This window comes from Prunus dulcis, unplaced genomic scaffold (genome assembly GCF_902201215.1).
Source record: "Prunus dulcis unplaced genomic scaffold, ALMONDv2, whole genome shotgun sequence".
Classification (NCBI taxonomy): domain Eukaryota; kingdom Viridiplantae; phylum Streptophyta; class Magnoliopsida; order Rosales; family Rosaceae; genus Prunus; species Prunus dulcis.
Genome location: NW_023010116.1, coordinates 26100 through 47214, shown reverse-complemented (window position 1 = coordinate 47214; position 21115 = coordinate 26100). Strand labels below are relative to the sequence as shown.

Here is a 21115-nt window from a genome sequence, read left to right as displayed (position 1 = left end):
AAAAAATGACGTGGTAATTCAATAAAAGCGACGGTTTAAGGAATAAAACGTCGTCTGAAAAGAATTTAAACGACGGTGAAAAAACCGTCGTGGTGAATAATTTATTACGTCTTAGAAAAAAATTCCGCCGTCTAAGTTGTAAACAAACGACGGTTTAAAAAAAAATATCGACGTCTGAAATTTTGAAAAACAAATAAAAAAGGCAAAGTTATGTGAACATACCTTGTCGTCATGCTTTTCTTCATCTTCTTTCTCCTTTTCTTCTTGTTTTTCTTCTTCCTTCTCTTCATCTTTTTTTTCTTCTTCCTTCTCTTCATCTTTTTTTTCTTCTTCCTTCTCTTCATCTTCCTGATGTTTCCCATTTTTGGCAGTATCATCCTCAAAATGTAGGGATCTCACATCACCTCCAGAGCAGCTTGCTTTGTCGGACATTGGATTTTTGGGACTTTGGCTAATTCTTGGTTTAAGCATGCTTGGATCAAAATTGGGAATTAATTGGGAAAGCTGACTAAGGAAATGCTCCCTCTCAGCCTCTACCAATTGTTTTGTTCTAGCCTCCATCCTTAAGGCCTCTTCCCTTGCCTTAGCCTCCATCTTTTTAGTCTCTTCTTGAAGGAGAACTCTTAAACTCTCCTTCAAGCGGTCGTCAAAGCTAACCCTCTGTGGTTTGGGTAAATTGAAATACTGCCTTGGGGAAATCCCAGCACCTACTCCTCTCACTCTGCCGGGATGCTCGGGGCCCAAAGCCATGGTCAGCACATCATTGCTGCCATATACACTGACTTTGCCTTCCGAGACTTGTTTTTGCAATTCATCCTAAAACAAAGATATATAAAAAAGTAAGAACAAAAAAAACACGACGGTTATTTATATACAAACGACGTATTATATAATTTCACACGACGCAATAACATATAAACCGGCGTTATTATAATTTATCACGACGGTAGTTATACCGACGTGGTTAGTTTTTTAAAACGACGAAATGAATAAACCACCGACGTCTTATGCTATAATTACAGAAAACAGAGTAGTGATTCCTTATTTAGACCTTTAACGACGTTTTTAAAAAAGTTTCGACGTGGTAATATCATTCACACGACGCTAAAATGAACCACCGACATCTTATGCTATAATTAAAGAAAACAGAGTAGTGATTCCTGATTTAGACCTTTAACGACGTTTTTAAAAAAGTTTCGACGTGGTAATATCATTCACACGACGCGAAATATAACATAAGGCGTAATAAGAATTATTCACAGTTTAATAAAAATTTAAAACAGAGTGAGTAGGCTTACAATTAATTTTGCTTTCTCTGCCACCTTTGGATCGGGGATGTTACCATGTTTGTCTTGTCTAGCTCTCTTCCATAAGGTAGATCGATCAATTTCTACCCCAGGCATGGTTTCCTCCAATTGATCCTCCAATCCGGCATATCCTTTTCGAGACAATCGATGATTGTACTCGAGTTTCTCCCTAATCTGTGCATGTTGAGAATGCACAGACTCAAAATCTTTGGATAACCTTGAAGCTACAAAGGCATCCCATTGTGCTTTCTCTATAAATTTATATGTTTCGGGGGGTTGGCTTAATTTCTCCTTGTCATTGGTGTATGGAAGGATATAATGCCTCGTTAGTGTAGACTTGAAATCCTTCCATTTCTTGGCAGCAGAAGATAAAACAGAGTTCTTGCCCCCTTGACCTACCACAAAAGCCATGTCAGCTGCTTCCCAAATCTGCTCCTTTATATCCTTGGGGATTTGAGACCATTTCTTGTCCACAAGTGGAACTCTGGAGCGTGCCAAAACACCAATGTGCGACTGCATCTCACTATGTGCTTGGCCAATACCTTTCCCCCTTTTATTGTACTCAACAATTGGCCTCAGTTTTTGAAGCTTTCTCTTCACAACACGAGGCATTGTGCTCATACCTCGACCAGTCTTTGAATCATCAGAGATTGTTGTCTGGCTGGTTGGTTCTGTCTCAGCAGATGATGAAGCAAACTTCATCTTCTTTGAAGACTTGTCTTGAGGAGCTACCATTTTAAGCTCCTTACCTTCATTTTTCTTGGAGCCAGAATCCTTACTTTGGTGTTGAAACCATTTTAGCAGACAAAACTGCAAGTGAAAATATTTCAGGAAAAGATTAAGAACACAAACGACGGTTATTAATAAAATACGACATATGATATGATTTTAAACGACGCAATGAAATAATCTCAGACGTAATAAATGTTTAAAACCATTATTTATATAACGTGGTGGTATTTATGTTCACACGACGTCAATAGTAATACACCGTCGTCTATATAAGGATCCAAAACCCTTCTTTCTTTCTCTGTGAATGTTTGATTGTAGATCCAAAACCCTAAAATACCATGTAGTGGTATTAACATTCACACGACGTAAAACAATAGATATACTGTCGTCTATATTAGATACCAACCCTACTTTCTTTTTCTTTATATTTTATCAAATTAGGAAAAAACAAAAACCATTGTTCAGAGAAATCAAACCTGCAATTAAACAAGCAAATAAAAAAAAAAGACTATAATTTTAAAAACAACTTTGTCAATTTTCAGACGACGCTAGAACGACTGACGAACCGTCGTGGTCTACATATTTAACCAAGTAAATAAGAAGCTACCGTCGTCTTATTTAGTTGAGGTAGTTGTCTTCAAAGTTGGAAACTTTCCCTCTTTATCTGTATATTTTATCAAACTTGGAAAGAAGTAAAATGATTTTGGCCAGAAAAAAGGTAAAAAGATTTTTCAAACAAAAAGCGTATGAGCATGCAAAACAGTAACCAAAATAGTGAAAATGAAAGCTTACCTATTGCGTGCAACGAAAGCAAGAGGAAGGCGATCGATCTTTAAGTTCAGAGACGACGAAGAAGACGAGAGGAAGACGATGAGATACTCTGACAGTGCTCTGACAAGGAAAAAAGACGAAAAGTTTTCTCTGGGAGTTGAAATTTTTAATCGGGTTTGGAAACAGTGCATGTTTAAGTCGGGTTTGGAAACAGTGCATGTGTAAGTCAGGTAGACGAAAAGTTGCTTACATATAAAACCATTTCAAAAAAAATAATACGGCGGTTACATATAACTACGACGTATAAATTAAAAAATACGACGGTAAATTTAACTTCGGACGTGGTAAATAAATACGACCGTAGTGTTGTAGGTACCGTCGTAGTAAACTCAAAAATTAAAGTACATAAGTAATAACTCGCGTCATGGTAGATTATTTAACACGTCGTTTTTATTAATTTACCGACGTGGATTTATGTAATATACGTCGGTCATTACCGACGTTGATTTTACAATTTAAACGGCGGTTTTTTTGTAAGGACCGCCGTTGGTTTTAAAAATTTATTCTATAAATTTGTCGCTTTCATTCATTTTCGGTTTACATTTAGGGTTCCAGGTTCTTCCTCTCTCAGAGACACTGTCTCTCACATCTCAAAGACAATAATTTGGATGTCTTTCTCAAAGAGAAATTGAGCTTACTCGCATCAAATCTATGTCCACAAGAAGAAGCTTGTCAACTAGCCTTCTCACTTCCTTGATCAAGCCTGATAGGACACTTAGTGCTTCTGAATACTCCTTGCTTTCCATCAAAAGAGATGCAAGCCTGGCCTCCACTGCTGTCGAAGGAAAGTTCGCTTCTCAGGGAAATCTGAAGATCAGATGTGCTGGAATGAAGAAATCTGAAAATCAAAGAAATTTAAAATGAAGGAAATTAATGTTCTGGAATATGTAAATTTTCTTTTTTTGGATGACAGATTTAAAAAAAATAAGAGTATAAAAACAACGACTGTTTTTGTATTACTGTCGTCGTTTTTCGTCGTCTTAAGTAAGACTAAGACGACGTAATATATTTGTTGAGCGACGTTGATTTGTTTTTTAAACGTCGTTAGGTATAATATAACCGTCGTTGAAAATTGTCTCTCTGATTGCAAATTTGCAACGACGTTAGGTATAATATTTGTAGATACACAAAAGCACACACATCATCAACTTCCAAAAAATTGTCTCTCTGATTGCAAATCTGTGTCATCTGTTAAGATTATGATGTGGAACAGAGTTCCATCTGGTAAGATTTCGTAACCCTTGGGATCTCAGAAAAATCTGGTTATGTCGGCGGTTTTCTATATAAACCGTTGTGGTTATTTCAATTCTTGTCATTAAGTAGATCTACCGACGTAGGATAAGAAAATCAAAGAAAAAAATTGTTAACAAAAATTCTTATTAAGACGACGGTTTAAATTAAATGTACGACGTATAAAATGAATAAATACGACGTTAAATTTTATAGTACGATTTAAAGATAACGTCGTAGAACTATACGATAATGACGTCGATATATTTATATTTTCCGTCGTTGTAAATTAATTTAATACGGCGATATTTTGTATTTTAAAGCCGTGGATTTGTTTGTAATTATACGGCGTCTTATACGAAAACCTCGTCGCGTTATTTTATGAGTAAAAACGGCGGCTTTTATTGAAATCGTCGTCTTTACTTTCTACGTCGGTCGATTAATAACTTCTGCCGTTCTTTGTTGGCTTTGATTTTACTCTGCGGAAATCTGTTTCAAATAGACGTCGGTTATTTAATTAGGTACGTCGTTGTTTTTGAACAGCCATTTGAATCTCCATTTTTAGTTGTCTAAGGTGGTATTACACGACGGTGTTTTTAGAACCGTCGTCTTTTTAAAAACCACGACGGGTTTCACTTAGACCGTCGTTGTTTTCTGGTCGTCTTTTTCACTTTTTGTAGTAGTGTCGCTTAAGGTTCATGGCTGAAAGTACCAAACTACTAAAGGCGACGAAAATAAATTTTAGTCGCTAAAATCCTTTACGCGACCAATTTCTTTCGTCGCATTTAATTAATCAGTTTGTCGCCTATAAAGATGGGCTCCCACGAAAATACCAAAATTTGCCGCTAACTAAGAATGGATTGGGCGACCAAATAGATTGGTTCGTCGCCGATAGGTTTTGGTGACTATCTAATTAGTTGGTCGTTAAAATTTGTATATTTTGGGTGTTTTTAATTATTTGATTTATATTCTGTTTTGTGGTAATATTAACCTTTTGTTCATTAACATATTGTAATTTTGAATAAATTTAGGTAAATAGATCAATAGAAAATGACATGAATAAAAGTTTCTCTCATTAAAAATTACACAAGAGCATACTAGTTAGTCAAGTACACATAACATATCCAAAAATAGTAGATATAAACGAGTGAAGAGTCTCAAAGACTGGAGGCCAAGCTCCATATATTCTTGCCCTTGGTAAACCCAAGTTCTGTATAATTATTTCCCCACTCTAAGACTAGGTTTCGACTAAAAAAAAATGCATGTAGTTGCCTTATGTAATTCCAAGTTTTGTAGTCATGATCTTTAACACCTGTGGGATAGGGACTGTAGTCTAATATCATGGAATTCCCAAACACTGCTAATTGTTGCTTGATCTTCTCAAACTCATCAATCATCTTCCTTTACAAAAGAAACAAAACAAGGAAATGCCAATGGTCAAGAAGATGCCAAAACCAAGAAAATTTAAATATATAAATATACAAACAATTTTCGACAACACAATTACAAGAAATCTTGCCCAAAAGCTGAAATTCAGAATCTTAACTAAATAAGCCATTAAAAAGAGTTTGGATCTACATAAGAAAAATGATCACTAGTCATCAATATTTAAGAAAGTTATTTGAACAAACTTAATAAAATTTGAATTCATTTTTCATACCTCTCAATATCAATTGTCTAAAGCATACCTTTGTGATAATAACAAATACCACAAATGAAGGAAAACAATTCCGAGAAACCACAAATGAAGGAAAACAATTCCGAGAAACCAATGTAAAGACTAATATCCTGCATAGCACAAACCCATTAGAAAACATAAATCATAAAATCCAAAGTATAATCCACACCTTAACCAACAAGGGTTGCATAACTTCTCAACATAATACAAAACACGTATGTCATTTTAATACCTTTAAACAAACAACACCACAATGACATTGACAACTACCATATCTGTTAATAAGAAAACAAATAGAACTGAGTGTAATGAGAAGAAGAGGTTCTTACCTCAAATGGTCCTCTGTCCAAAACCACAAACCAAATCCTTCCACCTCCTCAAATAATCTGACATGCAAAAACAGGATATTACCTCAGTAAAATTAGACTCCTAAATGACATTGTTCTAAACACATTATAAGATAAAGAGAACCACAAACCCAAATAAGGCAATCACTCATTGGTTTTAATGTTTTCAACGCAAATAGAAACACTGAACGACAACTTTTTCAATTTCCACTAGAAGACAATGAAGAATTGAAATAAAAAGATATCTAAATGTAGAAAAAGAAGATTGAATTCAGATAAAATAACATGAAAAATTCTTTAAAAGTGAAAACACAAGCTAACAGAGGATGATCCTAGTGAAAAACTAGAAGTCTTTAACATATTTTCAAGCCCAAGACACAGAGTTTGCTTAAGCACATAGCCCAACATTCCTCATTTTCTAGGCACTTCAATTTCGTCTTCAAACATTGATAAGAAAAAAGACAATTCAACAAAAAGGGTATGAAGTAGTTTGCAGTAAATCATAGATGACAGGATACGTATTTGTTAAACAATTTGGGCAGGAACACTTCAATTTGGGAAATTCACTAAAAAATCAGTTTGAGTCGAAATAGTGCGAAACTTTCCAGATCAAAACTAGACACATAAAACTTCATCACATCAAAATTTCATGGCATTCGAAGTTAAGGAAGCATGTCAAAACAAAATCCAAAACAGACTGGGCTGCAGAGTTTTCTGCTTCCTGCAACATAACAACTACTTTAAAATTTTGCCAAAAATCCAATTTAACTCCAATTTGTATGAAACCAGTTTTGAAATGCTCATTGAAATATCTAATTATAAAAAACATAGATCAAAATATAAATTCGAACTAGGTCTTCTGGTCCAGAACATAACACAAGATCACAGATTTCTGCATAACCTCAGATTTCATCAACCAACCCAAATCTTTAAAAATACACCACTTATCAGCTTTAAACATCAAAACACTAAATCATACAAATGTTGCTATTTAATATTGAAAAAGTATTAATCTGAATTGACCAACTACAATTTAAAAAAATAAAGGCAGAGCTTAAATTGAATAACCAACTATGAAATTTTTACCACAAAAACCACAATGGCAGCTTCAACAATTACGCAGCTTCTCCTGCACTGAACAACACAACTCTAAAAGAAATACAAAAAGTGTCTATAAAAAAAATGGACAATTTGATATGTCATTGACAAAATGTACAAGACCACAGTGCAATATTGAATTACAAAGCACAACCAATTAAAGAAAGGGAAAACAGAGGAAAACGCTACTACACAATCAAAGAGAGGAGCGAGAGAGAGGTTGTCAAAACGTGATTCCATTCCACATCTACGTACCCAACCAATTCAAAGAAAAATTAATGCCTTTCAGTATAAATAAAAAAAATAAAACTGAGTTTTCAGTATAAAAAACCATTGTCAAGATATACAAGCATTTCAATTTCTGAAATGGATAAGGCCTTCATATGATGCTAAAGCCAGGTACATAGTTAGCACTAAAATCATGGGTTGTCAAAAACTTGCATGTATGTAGGATTTTCACCCTTTTACATTTTTCCAACCAAAAGAAATTTAGAAATACTTGAAATTATTACAATATAATAACTAAAAAAGGATTGAAAGTGACATAAAATTATAAACCTGTTTAGCAGCTTCCATGTGTTTGAGGAAAGGACGTGACCCCCTATATGCTCAAACTCTTTCTTTTTTATGTTCAAAGCATTGGCCTTGCAGCGTTTCTGTTTTGATTACATTACAAGAATTGTTATATTCTTCTTCCTATGTAATACTTAGAATAAGTTTCCAATCAAACATGAACTAATATCAATTAACCATAAACAAGTATTAGTTTTAACATTTTCAATGCAAATAGAAAAAAAAGAGATCTAAATGTACAAAAAAAGGATTGAATTGAAATAAAATAACATGAAAAATTCTTTAAAAGTGAAAGCACTAGCTAAGAGAGGATGATCCTAGTGAAAAACTAGAAGTCTAGAAGATAATTCTTTATCATATTTTCAGGCCCAAGACAAAGTTTGCTTAAGCACATACTAGGCATTTAGTCTTCTACCATTGCTAAGCAAAAAGCCACTTCAACAAAAATGTGGATGGTTTTCCTATAGTTGCAATAGCTCTGTGATACCCTTGAACCCATTGAGACCCTACACAAATAGCTACAGGAAATAGATAGAGGAGTGAAAGTATAGTGATCCAACAATACAAATTCAACCCATCTACTTCCTTGAAGTTCTGAAAACTGCATTTTGAGTAAATATTCCTCAACACACACCCAAGATTGCTAATCAAAGCACCCCACAGGCCTTGGAAATTGAATGACACCCCATCAATTGCAGCTAGAGAACAACTGAAGACAATAGGGAGGATTGAAAGCCAGACCCGTAAAGTGTATGAATTGCCTAGGAACGACGAAAAGAAAATTGAGAAAACAGGCTCTGAAGATCTGATTACATGGGTGAAAGAAATAACCACCTTAGAGAATGAGACACATGCTGAGATGTGGCCTATTATTATTGCTTAAGCTAACAGCCCTCTTAAGTATCATCCTGCACATGTACAAAGCACAAAAAACAGAGAGAGAAGGCTCAAAGCCTCAAACAGAGCAACATACTAATATATCATTCCCTGAAACAAAACAAAAAAGACAAGAAAAAAATTGAAGCATTCAACTTTTATGACAGCGACTCTCATCACACAGGTGCTTGAGATAGATGAATTATTCATCAAAGAAAGTGTTTCAAATAGGCTACTGCAAAAAATAACAAAATTTGTTAGACACGATATTTTGGGAGAGCTTGAGACCAAATTAGTCTTCAAACTCAAAATAGTCTATGACTTCGCCCTTTAAGTTTCACTAATAATCCAAAAACAACAATATTATTTTTCCTAGTTAAATTCTCCCAAACAATAAAAGCATAAGCTCCTTTGTCCCAAAAAAAAAAAAAAAAAAGAACCAGTAAGAATAACTAAAATAAAGCATAATCTCACAGACAAAAGCAAAGAAACCTTGAAACGAATACACACCCACATGACCTACTTCCAACTTCCAATTTTGTACTTCAATTATATGCAAATCCAATTAGATTTGACTACAAACTCATCTAATAAATTAAGACACTTACACAAAGGCTCGTAACTGATTCTAAATAATTCAAAAGTCTACTATACTTGGGAGAACACTCATGTACGAGTTTGTTACTTGTCAGTCCTTAATTGTTCGTTCCTTAATTGTTTAACCTTCTTTCATGCAACATTATCATTAAGAACCAATCCACATGGTATGAAGTAGTTTTCAATAAATCTAGATGACAAATAAATATTTCCATGTTCCTCCAAAACTTAAAACGCACATCCTACAGAGCAAATGGTCTTCATACCTAACAGAAAGGCACCATATGAAGGAAGTTGTGAGTGGAGGACTTCGTCAATTCAATGTTTGGGGGGTTGCAATGACCTTATTATTAAGACCAAAAAAAAAAAAACAGATTTTATTTTGAAATAATCAAAATCAAATAACTATAGAACAATTGTTGAATAAACAAAAGGAGAAAATACCTTTGAATCACTGCTTGGTTGTGGCTAAAGAGATTCTGAAAATTCTGGAGAACTGAAGGGTAGACGGTCTGGGGCAGAGACAATGGAAAATAACTCAGGCCATCAGAAATCTTGGGGGATGAGAGTAGGTATGTCCATACGACTGCTTGGCCGACGTCGGTGGCAGATTGCTTTGTCAGCATCAGAGCAGGTTAGGGCATGCGAGATGAAGGGAGTGGGTATGCAAACTGGATGAGGGAAATAACACGCGTGTTGGTGAAGGGGAATTTTTATTTTTATAGTCTCAAATTAGCCCCAAAATAATTTGGTCGCCAAAATGCCAACATATGCAAAACGACGTCATTTTGATGGGTTTAATTCTTAGCACACAATAATTTGCGACCAAAACCAATAGTCGCCAAATACCCCGAAATTATTAGAGCGCATTTTTGCTTTGCGACGACGTTGGCTACACAACTTTTTTGTCGCCTAGAATTTTTTCAATTTCGCTCGCACTCTATTCAATGAATGGCGACCAAAATTATTTTTGGTCGCCACTTGCAACCATAGCCACGAAAAAATTTTGTCGCCCTTCCTGAGAATTTGGTAGCAATTCATTTTGTTCATGTCTTGGATGATGCCTTAATACCACGAAACCTTTGGCGACCAATTGCTAAAGGTTTGTTGCTAATTTCCTTTTTGAGCGACCAAATTTGGGTTGGTCGCTAAAAATTTTGTCGCTGAAAAGGTTTTTTCTTGTAGTGACATTCTGGAATTTGCAGTAGTTGCTTCTCTTCTTCAGAAATGTGCAGGGCTCAGTCAACTATTGGGGACTAAGTAGGTAAGAGGAAGCGTCATGGATAATATCTTTTAAGGTGGTAGGCATTATATTGTCGTGGAATCTCTTTTTCTTCCATGGTGTCAAGTGTATAGCTTCCTTTTCCCCTGGACCGGCTAATCACGTAAGGGCCTTCCCAATTGGGTTTCATCTTTTTGAACCCCTGTGAAACGACCTGACCCAAATTCCACTTTGGAATCCGTGCCGAACCCTGTGCGTGTCCGACACCTGGCGAGTGTCAGGCACAAATAACCAAAAAGCCCTTTTAAACCAATTCCAAAGAATTCCAAGCTCGACTTCTACTGAAAATTCGGCAAATTTTCAATCGCTTGTTTACCTTCCAAAACTCAGAAATTTCTCCTAACCAACACAACTAGCAGCAAGAATAGCTCGAGAGGTTGAAAAACCATACCTGGATCGAAGCAATTGGTGGTCGGAATCGCCCAAACGAGCAATGGAGATTTTGGGTAAAAACCGGCCAGTTTCTTACTTTTTTCGACGATTCAGATAGCGGTTGGCAGTGGCTAAGATGTGAGGTTGGTAGAGGACAACGTGCTAGTTCTTTTGGTACTCATGCTGTCGATTGGGGTGGCCAGAGGAGGAGATGGCTGCCCAAAAACTGTTCGGATGAATAGTAACAAAGAGGAGGGGCTGCTGTTCTCCAATAGGAGGGAGAAGGAGAAGGAGAAGAAAAAAGGAAATTTTTAAAACAGCACGATTACTGTAGCAACAGTACTGTAACGGTACTGTTTGCTACAGTAACAATTTTAAAAATCTCCATTACGTCCTTTTCATTTCTAGACCTTTTCTCCTTCGTTACAACTCGGAATTGGGCGTGCCACATGTCTATCTTCGAGCTCTACGCAATGGTACCACCCAAATCACCAAATTCCTTCCCAGTTAAAAAGTCAACTTAAAATCTGATAAAGCATTCTAGGGGTATAATGGTCTTTTACTAGAATAAATTAATAATTAACTATTAATTTTAGGATCGGGTCGTTACAAACTTATAAAAATTTCATCCTCGAAATTTACATATCTGTCACTCGAAAAGGTGAGGGTACTAGGCCCGGATCTACTACTCGGGTTCCCAAGTATTCTCCTCCAGATCTTCGCTCACCAATCGCATCTCAATATCCTCAAAGCAAATATCCAACTCATGCTTCTGCCAAAATTATGTCATTCTAAGCCTTGCCAACATCATCCCCTATATGAATATCACCAAAACGCAAATTTAAATGCCGGGACTCTAGTACCTCTCCCGACATTTGTTCGCTGTTAAGGACTCTAGTCCTCTGATCCAAGCCTGATGATAACCTGACCCCAGATCAATCTTAGAGAATACCTTGGCACCCCTCAACTGATCAAACAAATTATTTATACGAGGCAACAGATATCTGTTATGCATAGTGACCTTGTTCAACTGCCTGTAATCATTATATAATCTCATGGCGCCATCCTTCTTCTTTACCAACAAAACTGGAGCGCCCCAAGGTGAAAAACTGGGTCGAATGAAACCTTATCCACCAGCTCCTATAACTGTCTTCAATTTCCTCAACTCAGCTGGTGCCATTCTATACGGTGCCTGATATATCGGATTTGTTCTTGGAACAAGCTCACTAGTAAACTCGATCTCCTAGTGAGGAGGTAACCCCGGAAGATCCTCAAGAAACACATCCGGAAATTCCCATACCCCTGGAATATCCTCCAACCTCAATCCATTACCTCGGGAGTCAATGACCTGAGCTAAGTATCCTGAATACCCCTTTCTGAGCAACCGTCTCGCCGTCATGGCCAAAATGAGGCAAAGTGGAAGAACTCTACACTTACCATAAAAGGTCACCTCAGGTCGTTCAGGACTACGGAATATGACCTCCTTTCAAAAACAATCCACTGTGGCACAGTGCTTGGCCAACCAATCCATGCCCATAATAACATCCAATTCTACCATATCTTGAAGAATCAAATCTGTCTCTAGGAATACGGTCCCCACTAACACCATGTTGTCTCTATACACTGTGCCTACCATAAAGACATCTCCTGTAGGTACAGAGATCATCAGCTCATTCCATAAAGCTGAGAATCTCACACCTATAATCACCTCTGGTGACGCTTGTACCTCCTGCTGAGACATGTTATACACTCTGCCTTTAGCTTTGTAACGTTCACCACGTCCCCTCTGTTGGTTGCCACCCCTGCTAGCTACAATAGTCTGGACCCTACCTCAGGACGAGGCCCCAACAAACTGTGATACGCCCCGAGCACCACTCTGTACATCCGTCCCCTGGGTCAGCCTAGTGGTAATTGCTCTGTCCTGGAGGAGTTTCAGGCACTCCCTCTGAAAATGCCCAGACTGTCCGCAATGATACCACCCTGTTGACGAGGCCCGGAATGATACCTGCCACTCACGGTGCACTGGGGGCGACTCCTCCTGCTAGCGACTGGCTGTAGCTGCCTCCCAGCACCTCTAGCTGTACCACCTCCACAGTGGTTCCTAGAACTACCACTCTATTTAAAGCCTTCGCTGAAACTGACTCCAGCTCGAAAACACCAATTTGGAACCTCTTGCATTCAGAATCAAAGGGGCTAGGCAACTAATCGGCATGAGGAAAATTTTAGATTATGCAATCAAAGCGTAATCTAATTAGGGAAAGGTGTTGGCTCACACTATAAACATCCATCTCATGCAATATTGTATATATCCCTTTGCCTCCAAATGTTTCACATTGCTTAAAGTTGTTGAATACTTCAACATCCAAGTCTCTCTGGAGTCAAGAGAAGTCACAATTCTATTAACAGCCAAATCAAAAGCTCTAACTAAGCAAACAGAAAAAGAGAAGTCTCCTTCATCCTTTGATGGCTAAGATAATGCTTAATCTTCCTCTGAAAGCTAAACGCTTCCATTTGTGATTTTCTTACCTTAATCACCTCAAACAACAAGTTTCCTATTTCAGGGCCCCACAATCAATGTGACCTCCTATTGGTTCAACATGAACAACACGCATTCACATCTATATCTATGAGCCAATCATACTCTTAGTCAAACATTAATTCCTTGAAAACATTCAAACCAACTTTAATCTACCACCTAGGTGTACCCCCTTTAATTTCCAAAAATTCCTTGATTTTCCGTCAATTCCCTCGCATCACCATTGGTGACACGGCCTCGCAGGTCTCGGTGACATAAGGTCAACATGAGCCGCCTTTCTCGCAGGATACAAGGAATCCACATTTCTCACTCCCGCAGTCCGGATATCCCTAAGACTCGTGGGGCAACTATCAAATGTGCTGACCTAACCGAAGGCAACCATTATACTAGGGTACTTAGGGTGGTTTTAAGAAAATATGATTTTCCTGAAAAAATTAGAATTTATAATCCACCTCTTAGTTAACCTGAAATCCTACTGCCATCAAGTCCAACAAACTATCTCCGTCCTTATTTCCAAATTATGTAAAACATTCTCAACTCGGCAGCATATAATAAGGTATTGAACTCATGTATTCCTATTTACACATAATTTACCAAACATTAATCATGCTGAAAACATTGAAGTAAGTTCAACCTACCACCTAGATATACCTATTTATTTCCTTCAATCTCCCTTAATTACTATCTATTCCTCGTGTCACTGTGGTGACGTACCCTTGCAGGACTCAGAAAACACCTCGGTTTGCCTGATCCACCCTCCTCGCAAGACTCAAGGGACACTAGGCCCACCTGAGCTGCATTCCTTGCTCCCACAGTTCGAATATCCCTAAGTCTCGTGGGGCAAAAGTCAAGCATGCTGACTTAACCGAAGACAATACTTAATATACTTGGTTACCTAAGGTGATTAAAGAAAATATAACTTCCTTGAAGGTTTGGGATAAAATAAAACTAACTCCTCAAATCTTAAATCTCTGCTGCCATCCTATCTGATTTCTAAAGTTCTTATTTTCACTATTATTTAAGTATTCTTGACTCGGTAGCAAATAAATAAAATACTTAATCTTAGCAACACATGCTAGAAAGCCCTCGATCTATTGAATACTTATTCAAGATCAAATAATAAATTTTGCATAAAATCATTTATGAAAGCAAAGGTCCACTCACTAACCTTGCAACCCTAAATAGTCAACTCTCTTTGTCAGCTTTACCGACTCGAACACTTCCCTTGTGACAATACCCCATCTTTGCCCCTAAACCATTTGCTAATCCTAATAAATTAAATGGTCAAACGACCTAAGACAACACTCCCCTTTACCATGGTATACTTTTAACTATGCTTACTACAACACCCCAAACTAGATGCAATCTCTAACACTATCTAAGCTCTCAAATCCAACATACCCACAACTCCAGTTTTACTTTCCCCAATCCTCGACATAAAAATTTATGTCTCCAGTTATAGTTCCTCTCGAATTGTTTATTTTCAACCTGCATATTATGTTTTTCATATGAAAACCTCAACAAATTTTTCAAACACTTACTGATATCTTTTACTCAGCCAAGCCAACAAACAAGACCACATGAAAGAACGTCAATAATTCACTAAAACAAGGACGCACACAAGGTGCCAAGTCTATAGGAATTTAACCTCTGATACCAATTGAAACGACCCGACCCAAATTCCACTTCGGAATCCGAGCCGAACACTGTGCGTGTCTGACACCTGGTGGGTGTCGGGCACAAATAACCAAAAAGCCCTTCTAAACCAAATCCAAAGAATTCCAAGCTCGACTTCTACCGAAAATTTGACATATTTTCAATCTCTTGTTTACCATCCAAAACTCAGACATTTCTCATAACTAACACAACTAGCAACAAGAACAGTTCGAGAGGTTGAAAAACCATATCTGGATCGAAGCAATTGGTGGTCGGAATCGCCCAAACGAGCGATGGAAATTTTGGGTAAAAACCGGCCAATTTCTTGCTTTTTCCGGCGATCCAGGTGGCGGTTGGCAGCGGCTGAGATGTGAGGCTAGTAGAGGACAATGTGCTGGTTCTTTTGGTACCCATGTCGTCGCTTGGGGTGGCCGGAGGAGGAGATGGCTGCCCAAAAACTGTTCGGATGAACAGTAACAAAGGGGAGGGGCTGCTGTTCTCCAATGGGAGGGAGAAGGAGAAGGAGAAGAAAAAAGGAAAATTTTAAAATAGCCCGATTACTGTAGCAACGGTATTGCTGCAGTACTGTCTGCTACAGTAACAATTAAAAAAATCCCCATTACGTCCTTTTCGTTTCTAGACCGTTTCTCCTTCGTTACAACTCGGAATTGGGCGTGCCGCATGTCTATGAACTCGTATCATCGAGCTCTACGCAATGGTACTACCCAAATTTCCAAATTCCTTCCCGATTAAAAAGTCAACTTAAAACCTAATAAAAGATTGTAGGGCTATAATGGTCTTTTACTAGAATAAATTAATAATTAACTATTAATGTTAGGATCGGGTCGTTACACTGTCTTTATGCAGTGATGAAGGTCTTTCTTTGCACAAGGTCGCCTGGTTGAAACTTTTTTTCGGTGGAGTCGTAGCATATGGTAGGCCAGAAGTAGCCTATGTTTAGAGCCTTCTGGACGAGTGACCTACCCCCAGAGTGGTTGCCACACTCGCTATCATGAATTTTGCAGAGAACCTCAAATATTTGAGGGTACTTTATGCAAGTGAGATGAGGGTCGAAGTACGATCTGCGGATGAGCTTGTCGCCTTGCATGTAGTATCTTACTGCCTTCTGCTAGACCTTTCTAGCTTCGGACTTGTCTGTTGGTAGATTTCCATTCATCAAGTGTCGTTCGGCTCCATTTCTTCAATGCTTGGTCTATCAAGGTGTTTGACAGGGATGGAGCATCTGAACTGGTTATCCAGCGCTGATTCTAGGCTTGCCCATGTGTCTGCGTGCGCGTTCTCTGCTCGGGGCACTTGTTGGATGATGAAGGTGAGGAGCACCTTCAACAGCTCCTGGACTTTGTTAAGGTACAAGATCATCCTGGGGTGCTTCACCATGTATCCACTTGAGGCTTGATTCGTGATCAACTGGGAATCTGAGTAGATGGCCAGCTTCTTGATTGATAGCTCCTTCATCAAGCACATGCCAACGAGCAATGCCTCGTATTCTGCCTTGTTGTTTGAGGCCGGGAAGCCAAGCGTGATAGCTTGCTCTAATAGGGTTCCATCCAGGGTGATGATGACGACACATGCTCCAGCTCTTTTTTGGTTCGACGCTCCATCTACGAGCAACTGCCACGTGTCTCTAGGTTGGCAAGGTTTAGCGAAGGTGAAGTGAGGTAAATCTTTAGATTCTGAAAAGCTACTCCGCATTCCTCATCCCGCTTGTCTCTTTGTCCTTTCTTCAAAGCTTTGAAGAATGGTCTGCACTTGTCGGTAGATCTCGAGAGGAATCGATTATGGGCCGCTACTCTGCCCGTCAGACTTTGTATTTCCTTCACTGTGGAAAGTAGGCCTGTGTTTCGGCCGGATCGAATCGGAAATGACCATTCCAATTCCAATCCAAAACCTTTTGGAATCCAATATTTACTTCCGATTCCGATTCCAAAAATTTCAAAAATTTCAAAATTTTCCGATTCCAAAGTTTTGAACTCTTTAGAACTTAAAAAATTTAATGACCTTAACTCACAAATAAATATTTAGAGATTTAAATGTCATACTAGGCATGTAAAAAAATCTCAATTTAATTTAGAAGCCGAGCTACAACTTTAAAGAAGTAACCCAACTACACTTGTAGATAAAGTTGCTGAGGGTGAAGCTATTTATAAAAGAAAAAAAATTGAAGTTTTTCTTTTTGTTGTGCTGGACTGCTGCAACTACCTAGTACCACAACCCGGTCTCTTCTCTGGCTTGAATCTCAACGTTGGCTTCTGGAGCAGGAAGTCCCCTGCGATCACGTGGGCAAGATTTCTTCACAACATCTGCATTAGCTTTCCCAACATCTCTCAATCTAAGATTGACTCAACTACAAGAGCTCTCCCTTGGCACATCTTTAGAGTCAATCCACACAATCCAAAGAAAACTATATACTTTTGGCTGGGTATGTCGTTTTTTGCATAATTGAAGAGGAGGCTTCGAGAATCCATTGTCACTCCAAATCAATTGAATTTCCCAGGAAACTTATCCCACAAATTATTCCAACTTTTTTCAAGGATGATTGATAATGTTTGGTCAGTCATTTTTATCTCAATAAATTCAGAATTAATAAAAATAAATAAAATAAAATAAAATAAAAAAGGGAAAACAAACATCTGTGCAGGTGCAACAAAATGGTACTGAATGCTTGTTCTCTTTCAGTTTTAATACTTCAGATTTAGAGAGGATTGAGGACTCTACGCCTTAATTTTCCTTTTGTTACGAAAATATATAATGGAAGATGAAAATTTGAGTTTTGTTATTTGGCTGACAAATAGTATAATTCAATTGAGTGGTCAAATGATATCGGATTCAATTGATTTAATTTTTTTTTTTTGTCGAGATGATCTTTTATCTACAAAATAGACGGTTTGGGTTAGTGAAATATAATACAGAGTGGGCCCTACAAGAGTCTCCCTTATTTGAATGTATATATACAACAATCTACACTATTTGTTCATTCTTAATCAAAGTAGTTTGTGCTTACATGTTATATGTGTAAAGAGTGTTAAATTTGCATTCAATTTGTTAGTCTTGCTCTGGACAACTGTGGAATACTATAATTGTCAAGCTCAATGAATATATTTATCTTGTATGTGGTGTTTCATGTATAAAATAATTTTATAACTAAATGTTTAAATGAAGATAGTTTAAAATTTAAAAATGGAATAGTATGATACTCCCTACAGTTATCACATATGTAGTACGTTTGGATACAACAAGCACCCCTATGCATTTTTGTTATATTCAAGAAAGTACATTTGCCAAAAATATATAGTCTTAAAGATATATACTACTATGTTTAACAATTATTTTTTTTGGCAGAGCCTATGTTAATATATATGAATATTTGTATGTGGGGTATTAAAATATAACAAATAAGAAATGAAACATATATAAGACCTATACATTAAAAATAATGTAATTATAATTAGAAACTCAGAATTTTTCAGAAAAAAAATTAGAAAAATCGAATCGGAATGGGTTCGGAGAACTTCGGAATTTTTTTGGATCAGAATTGCAGAATTTCGGATTCGGCATTTTTGGATATCGGATTTATCAGTGTCGGATTTTTTTGAGAATGGCTTTGATTTGGTATGGGTGTGCCTCAATACCTCGTTGCGTGACTAGGTATCCTAGGAATCGGCCGAACGATACACCAAACGTGCATTTACTTGGATTCAACTTCATGCAATACTGACGGAGCAGGCTGAATGCCTCGGCGAGGTTTTTGATGTGATCTGCATGTTTTGGGCTTTGACCAGCATGTCGTCCACATAGACTTCCATAGTTTTGCCAATCTTCTCCTTAAAGATCTTATTCACGAGCCTCTGGTAGGTTGCTCCGGCGTTCTTCAGCCCAAAGGGCATGACCTTGTAGCAGTAGGTCCCTCTCTCGATGATAAAAGAGATCTTCGCCTTGTCATCCTCATGCATCAGGATTTGATGATAGCCAGAGTAGGCGTCCATGAAGCTGAGCAACTGATTGCCAGAAGTGGAATCCACGAGTTGGTCAATTCTCGACAATGGGAAGTTGTCTTTAAGGCATGCTTTATTGAGGTCGGTGTAATCGACGCAGACTCTCCATTTGCCCTTTTTTTGTTTCGCCACCAGAACAACGTTGGCCAGCCACTCTGAGTAGGAGACCTCTTCAATGATCTAGGAGCTTGTCGATCTCAGCTTCAATGATTGTGACCTGCTCGGGAACGAAGTTGAGTCTCTTCTGCGCCATTGGCTTATTATCAGGGTTGAGGTGGAGTTGATGGCAAATCATGTTCGGGTCGATGCCGGGCATGTCTGACGACGACCATGCGAACATGTCTTTGTTGTTCTGGACGAAGGTGGTCAGCTCCACCTTCTCATTTGGGCTTAGAAGCTAGTCGATCCGCGCTTTTCTGTCTGGCTGGTCAGGATCCAAGGGTATTAGCTTGACGTCCTCTTCGGGTTTCCATCCTTCTTTAGGAGAGACCTCTGGACAGATTTCCTCGGCTTAGTCCTGATGCTTTAATTGCTATAAGGGAGTGAGATTTGTTTGTTCAACTTCCTTCAGATCTGCCTGACTCACAGGGAGGAACTGTGTTTGTTTTCTTTCCTTCAGCCCTTGGGCCGAGCATTTCCTCACCATTGCATGATCGTTGTCGATTTGGCTGACACCGCCCCTTGGGATTGGGTATCGGAGTTTCTGATGTGTGGCGGAGGTGATGGCATTGATCCTGTAGATCCATGGTCTGCCCAGAATTCCGTTGTAGGGTGAGACCTCATTAATGACCATGAATATTTGTGAGCTGATTACAGGTGGGGAGTAGACGTCGAGGTCTATTGTGGCCACGGTAACCGTTGTTGCACCATTAAAGCTGGTTAGCAATCTGGCTGATTTGTTGATCTTCGTCTCCAAGCCCATCTGCTGGGTGATCGCCAATTGTAGGATATTGGCTGTGCCACCCTCGTCTGCTGGGATTCAGTCGACCATGGTGTCACATCCCAACCCTCGGATTTACAAAACCTTGGGTTAAGACGTGATTCACACCTTAATTATAGAATTTAATAAAAACTATAAACCAAATGTGAAGAAAAAATTTAAATAAATAAAATAAATATTTCACATAGAATATTCAATGGAAACGCGGAAACGACAACATCTGAAACCTTAAAATTTTTGCATTATTTTACAAGTTAGAACTACTCGAGAGTTCACTAAAGAGTAGCTCATTATTCATCCACAAGCTATAACACACTCTATAGACAAGCCAAAATCATCACAAGCTCTAGATTTCAAATTCGGTACCTGCAAAATCTATTAGGGGGTGAGCGAAACCACAGCTTAGTAGGGACATAAACCTTTTCACGGTAAACTAATATAATTAAATTAAGTGACAAATAATTACGCAGCCAAATTTCACATTATTAATAACAATGCATGAATGCTCTTCATCTAATCCCGTTAATTCATATAACTGGACAAGCAGACCTGCACGTCCCATACCATGCTTATACCACTTGGTTCCGAATGCCCATTTATATGACCTAACACCCCTTTCAATCATCCCATAATTCCCCTTTTGTTAGTCATCTTGTCTAACTCCCTTTCGCCAGTCCCGAATCACCCAATAAAAACCATGTGCACTGTGGGATCCCTGAGACCCGGTACCTGCCAAGAGTTAGACTCAACTACACAAAAGACCATTCCCATTACCCTCTTTTTTTCCACCATTATTTTCTCAACCCAAGAACTCCAAATAATTTCCATGACATTATATAGTTCTTTTGTTCACATATCTCATAAAAACAATGTGATCATTTAAATATCACCAATGTACATATAATTATGCCCACATTGTTCAAACAGTTAAGATTACGTAAACACCCAATACAAGGAATGTAAATCAAATAGTACCAGTCATAATATAATGCTCACAAAATTTAATTAGATCAATCTCTACAAAAAGGACTCCAAGAAACCCCCTAC

The 21115-nt window shown here is 38.0% G+C and overlaps 1 protein-coding gene across 24 annotated transcripts; it reads right to left on the bottom strand.

The window, feature by feature from the left end:
• Positions 1-5151: 5151 nt before the first annotated feature.
• LOC117612936 lies at positions 5152-9966 on the bottom strand. Of its 24 annotated transcripts, XR_004583613.1 has the most exons (8): positions 9714-9966; positions 9536-9612; positions 8631-8704; positions 7782-7879; positions 7212-7259; positions 6108-6164; positions 5789-5888; positions 5152-5501 (listed from the first exon to the last, which is right to left on the bottom strand). XR_004583613.1 is itself a non-coding variant. In XM_034341565.1 (5 exons), the coding sequence occupies exons 1-5, from the start codon at positions 9893-9895 to the stop codon at positions 5494-5496; spliced, it is 345 nt and encodes a 114-aa protein (XP_034197456.1). In that variant the 5' UTR covers positions 9896-9966; the 3' UTR covers positions 5152-5493. The 24 variants fall into 24 exon arrangements, 7 of the variants coding, with proteins under 7 accessions (XP_034197456.1, XP_034197457.1, XP_034197452.1 ...); XR_004583608.1 differs by having other exon boundaries at positions 5789-6164; XR_004583610.1 differs by lacking the exon at positions 5789-5888.
• Between the last annotated feature and the right edge of the window lie 11149 nt (positions 9967-21115).

What these genes read in the sequence shown, in the direction of transcription:
- LOC117612936 (XM_034341560.1), bottom strand. Translation starts at nt 9,895, where the DNA reads ATGCTGACAAAGCAATCTGCCACCGACGTCGGCCAAGCAGTCGTATGG. An exon ending in AACCAAGCAGTGATTCAAAG is followed by an intron (nt 6,165 to 9,713) that starts GTATTTTCTCCT and finishes TTTGCATGTCAG; the next exon opens with ATTATTTGAGGAGGTGGAAG. An exon ending in TATTTGTTATTATCACAAAG is followed by an intron (nt 5,498 to 5,788) that starts GTATGCTTTAGA and finishes TTGTAAAGGAAG; the next exon opens with ATGATTGATGAGTTTGAGAA.